Here is a 5458-nt window from a genome sequence, read left to right as displayed (position 1 = left end):
CATCCAGCAAGGCAGGATACAGACCGCAGAGGTGGTGGCGATGGCCAGGATGGTGCCCGTGGGGATGGACTTCTGGGCATCCCGCAGGTCCCCAGAGCGGTTGGAGCCTGCCATGATCCCTGCAGAAGGAGAATACCTCAGACAAGCGCCAGGCACACGGGAGACCAGACTGACCAGGAAGAAAGGACACAACTCGCAGTCGGGAACCCGGGGCCCGGTCCTGGCAAGTGGACTCGGCTGAGGTCTGACCTTCACGCCTCGTCGTCCACTCAGGACTGATGGTGGCTCTGCTTACGTGACGGGGTCGTCGGACTAAGAATCCTGAGGAGCCCCCTCTGGCCTGGCCTGCTCGTCCCTCCCAGGCAGACGCGCCCTCCAGAGCTCCCTTCACCTGTGACTGACGGGAAGTAGATGCCGACCAGCAGGGTGAAGTAGGAGGTCATATCACTGAAGACGTAGGGGTGGTCCATGTCGACGGGAGTGCCATCCGCCAGGCCCACCGAGGGCGTCCCACGCTTCTCCACAATCACCCCCTTGGTGAGGTAGGAGCTCCACAGGTTCTCTGTGGGGAGACGGGGTGCTCAGGGGAGTCCAGGGGTCGGGAGACCAGGTTTCTGGGGCCAGGAGGTGGGGCTCCCTGGTCTGGGCTACGTCTTATTCCCACCGACATTTCCTCTGTCCTGCTTGCTGCTAGGCCATGTGCATAGATTTCACAGATGAATAGGACCCAGTCCCTGCCCTCAGACAGCCCCATCTAGTGGGGAAGACCCACAAGACTAACTCAGACTGACTCCATACGTCCCAGGTCGACCTGGTCACGGCCCCCACGCCATTCCTGCCTCTCATCCCAGAATGACACCACTACCTTGGCCTTGCCCTCCACCACTCCCTCCCCTCCCCCACCTCAAAACATGGCCAACCTCTGCCCATCCCCCTCCTCAGCGTTTCTCAGATGCCCTTGTCTTCATTCCCGGCTCCTCTGCCTGGCCCAAGTGACATGTCGGCCAGGTGACTCTGCCATGGAGGGCTACCCGCAGCCAGCAGGATGTTAGCCGCACCCCCACCTCGACCCTCTAACTTCCGGTCGCACCCCCAGTTTTAACAACCAAGTGATATCTCCAGATAGGCCAGATACCTGGTGGGTGGCAAGAGCACCCTGTGAAGGACCCTGTCCCATTTCTGCTGACACTCCTCCTCTAGCTGAGAAGGAATGTCATCTCCACGGGTTCCGTGTACCTCCTTGTGGACCCCACTGCCTTCAGGACACAGGCCAACCTCTCCGGCTTCTGAGGCGGCCACAGCTGGCCCATGCCAGCCTCTCCAGCGCCACTTCCTGCCCTCTTTCCTTTGCACTTTACGCCCCAGTCATGCCAGACAACTTGTGGTTGGGAGGACACACTATGCCCGTCTGTGTCTGCGAGCGCTAAGCAGCTGTTCCTCGGTTTGAGATTCCCTTATGCCCTGATAGAACTCCAGGCTCACATTTGTCCTTCAAAACCCGCCTAAGGTGGGTATAAGAATCTCATCTTGTCACCTGCTGCACCTGAAGCCTCCCTCCCCTGAGAGTTCTCCATTCACCGAATACACATCTACGTGTAATGGAATTTACTTGCTAATGTATCTCTCTCTGTCACTAACTCCTTGGGGACAAGGACTGTGACTTATTTATTTTGTGTTACTAGTACTTAGCACAGAGTTGGGCACTTGGCAGGTATTTAGTGAACATCTGTTAAAGTGGTGACTTTCTTTCCTTCTACTGGTGAGATTCTTGGCTCCTTTGCATCCCTACCCCTCCATGAGGCTAGGCCCAGAGGAGGTGCTCAATTAAAGCTGATTGAATTTAACTGAATCCCAAGGAGGGCCTCTTCATCTGACCTCGTGACCTACAATCCCCGCAGTGCTCCCTGGACACAGCCTCTTCCCTCCCCCAGACCTTTGATGAGGCCGCTGGCAGCGCCAGGAATGCCCTGGATCTCTGTGACATTGTTTCGGGTGAAGTACTCATCACAGGTAGCGTTGAGAAAACGTGAAGAGCAGAACAGGCCCCAGAGCCGCGTGGTCACCGTCTCATTTCCTTCCCAGGCCAGCTTGGCACAGACATCAAAGCCATGGCGCGACAGCGTGCGGTTCCCCAGGAGGCAGATCCTAGGGAGAGGAACAAGCTAGGAAGATGGGGGACAAGGCCTCACCCTGGCTTCACAACGGAACCCCAGGGGACCCAGGGCCCGCACCAGGGGGATCTGGTCTCATTTACATGGAGCCTGTGCCCGTGTTTGGGGGGTTTGGTTGGGTTTGGTTTTTCCGAAGCTCCTCCAGCGATTCTAATTTCAGCACCGTGGACAGCAGTCTCCAGGCCGGGAGGGCGCCCCGTTCAGAGACCTGAGGCGGGCCCCTCTGTTCTGCGTCCCTTCCCATCCTGGAGGGGCCGTCCACACTAAGGCTGTCCCATTCTTGGAGTTGTCCTATCCAGTGTGGATCCTTCAGAGGTCGATCCCTTTCCCTTCTTCCTAAGCCCACCCACCAGCCAGCGGCTGACCCTCACCAGGGAAACTGCTCCCACCCTGAGGAAGCAGCCCAGACAGGGAGAGGTCTTCCTCCCACAGAGTGGCTCCCCACCCACACCCCTTCTGCGAGGCACGGAGAGGGGGCTTGGCAGGGGCCTGAACCAGGGGCAGGCAGAGGGGATGGCCGTGCCTTGGGCAGCACTCACGGAAAGTTGGGTGGGTCGAAGGCAGACTTGATGACCCCGGCGTAGATGGCCAGGATGGACAGGATGACACAGCCCAGGAAGACCAGGGCGAACTTGTTGACATACTTGACGCCCACAAACACCACAGTGGCCATGCAGGTGAGCACGCAGGTGCCGTAGACACGCATGTTGTTCAGCATGGCCGCCGCCTCTCCGCTGGCATCCTCTGCCTTGAAGATGGCCATGGCCGGGAAGAGGTACGCCTGCAGGAAGCCGGCCAGGGGTCAGGCAGGGGACCCAGAGAGGACCAGCTGAGGCTCACCCCAGGGAAGTCATCAGAACATGGGCACGGCTGTGGGGGCCGGTGACGCCCGCCACGGCACAGCGAGTGGGGCCAAGACCCCGGGTCCTGAGGGTGGCCGAGGAAGGGCGGCCCACCCTGCAGGACAAGGCCTCAGCCGTCAACCACAATGATGAGCGGCCTGTGGTCTCGCACTTCCAGCAGGAAGGTGGAAGGAAATCGGTGTTCATTACCAGAGGTTGGGCAAATGAATCACATTCCGACATAAACTACGGGGCTGTTAGAAAAGGATGCACAGGGTCACCGACAGCCCGCAGCACAGCGTGTGCTCGGCTCGCACACAAGGCTCTGGGTTCGGCTCCCAGAGCACACACACCCACACACCCACACACACCCTCACACAAACCATGGGTTTATATAGGCTGACTAAAAAAACTACACGTGTGATATTGGTGGACTTAATCAGGTTTAAAATAAGAATGCTGTATGATCTCATTGTTGTAAATTTATCTGTGAAGACAGAGATATGTGTATGTCTGCAGCGTGTCTGCAGATACATCAAAATATTAACAGCGGTTTCCCCTGAATCATTAAATTGTGCCTAATATTTATTCTTCTTGCACATCTGCACTTTCTAAAGTCTCTGTGCTAAACATTAGTATGTTTATATTCTCACAAAGTTATCTTCTCTTTATAAGAGTTTCCAGTTATTCAGGGAGATGCTTATAGCGTGAAGGTATATTTACAAAGATGGAATACAATATCATTTAGAAAAGCAAAAACTAGAAGAAAATGCACCAAAAAGATCCTGATGATTTTCTCTAGACGATATTTTTCCCTTTTTTCAACACTTTTTTATTTAATATTTTTCCTGTTTTATGTAGTGGGTAGTTGCAGCTGGCGCTGAGGACCAAGCCCAGGGCCTCATACACGCTGGGCAAGCACTTTACCACTGAGCTTCATCCCCAGCCCAGAATTTATTATAATACACATTTTAAAATCTTTAATTTAAAATAATGTTGTAGTTGTATATGGACATGATGCCTTTATTTTTTAACTTTATCTTTTTTTATGTGGTGCTGAGGATCAACCCTAGCGCCTCACAGTGCTAGGCAAGCACTCTACCGCTGAGCCACAGCCCCAGGCCACAATATTTAATTTTTAAAAGTCACAAACGTCTGTTCTTCTTCTCTCCCCATTCGTCTCCTCGGGTCTTCCGGTCCCCATGCATCCTCTCCACCCCTGATTTCTCCTGTCCTGCTCCCAAACCGGAGCTCTGGCACCTTGAGCAATAGCTCTTCAAGGCAGTGCGGTGGGGCCAGGGGGCAAGCACAGACTCTGGAAGCCCAAAGACACAGGTCCACGTCCTCCCCATGTCCCTTAGGCTCTCTGAGACTTGCTTTCCTCATTGTCAAGTGGTCATCTTCCAGCTCGTGAACGAGTCAGGAGGGTAAAATCGAATGACAATGCAGCGAGCCTCAGAGCCTGCGTAGGACGGGGCGTGGGACTGTCGGCTCTGCCTTCCGTAAACCAGGGCCCCTCACTGGCACCCACCTGGGCGAGGAGGGTCTAGCAGCCCTGTCCTTCAAACACGGCCCAGGGCCTGCCTTCTGCCCATTTGCCACTGCTCCTAACAGACCTCTTTCCAGGGGTCCCCACGTGGTTCTTATCTCTTGTCATTCAGCAGCCACGGGCCCTTTAGAATGACCATTCCTGGAGTCCTTGACACAGTCCCTGGCACGTGGGAGGAAACCACATGGTAGCTATTGTGTGGCTTCACTGCTTTTATTATTATTATTATTATTATTATTATTGTTATTATTTAGTTGTAGTTGGACACAACACCTCCATTTTATTTATTTATTTTTACATGGTGCTGAGGATCGAACCCAGGGCCTCGCACGTGCTAGGCGAGCGCTCTACGCTGAGCCCCAGCCCCAGCCCCTTCACTATTATTAATTCTACTATGATTTTAACTCAACCCATCTCTGCCACCTTCCTGAAAACTGAGTGACCCTGGGCACGTTATCTTACCTCTCTGAACTTCTCATTTGTAAAACGGGCGTCATAATATTTAACCCTTGGGAGGATTCAAGCTAATGGCTGCACAGCACTTGGAACGGTGCTGCGAGCTCGGTGTGGGCCTGATGAACGACAGCTGTTGGTGTTGCATAATTATTGTATCTCCTCTCCCCAACTAGGCTGGGAACGCTTTCAAGACAGAACACCTGATTCCTCTAGGCCTGGCTGAGCAGCCTGGCCAACAGGAGTCTCAGGAGCACTGGTTCCCTGGCTGACCGCCTGGGACCCCACGTCTCCTCCTCAGACCCTCTTTTTTCAGAAAGATTTTTAGCTGTAGATGGACAAAATATCTTTATTTTATTTATTTTGTTTGTGGTGCTGAGGATGGAACCCAGTGCCTCACTCATGCCAGGCGAGCTCTCTACCCCTGAGCCCCAGCCCCAGCC

The 5458-nt window shown here is 54.2% G+C and overlaps 1 protein-coding gene across 1 annotated transcript in view; it reads right to left on the bottom strand.

Moving 5' to 3' along the window:
• Slc12a5 (solute carrier family 12 member 5) overlaps positions 1-2984 on the bottom strand; it is an 18208-nt gene extending 15224 nt beyond the window's left edge. Inside the window, exons 1-4 of the mRNA XM_015478091.2 lie at positions 2711-2984; positions 1934-2145; positions 392-562; positions 21-119 (exon numbers count right to left, since the gene is read on the bottom strand). Coding sequence (XP_015333577.2) covers positions 21-119; positions 392-562; positions 1934-2145; positions 2711-2934 — 706 coding nt within the window. The 5' untranslated portion in view covers positions 2935-2984. The remainder of the gene's footprint in view (positions 1-20; positions 120-391; positions 563-1933; positions 2146-2710) is intronic.
• Between the last annotated feature and the right edge of the window lie 2474 nt (positions 2985-5458).

Source organism: Marmota marmota, unplaced genomic scaffold (assembly GCF_001458135.2).
Source record: "Marmota marmota marmota unplaced genomic scaffold, marMar, whole genome shotgun sequence".
NCBI classification, from domain to species: domain Eukaryota; kingdom Metazoa; phylum Chordata; class Mammalia; order Rodentia; family Sciuridae; genus Marmota; species Marmota marmota.
Note: the sequence above shows the minus strand (reverse complement) of the source record. Positions and strands in the feature narration are given on the sequence as shown.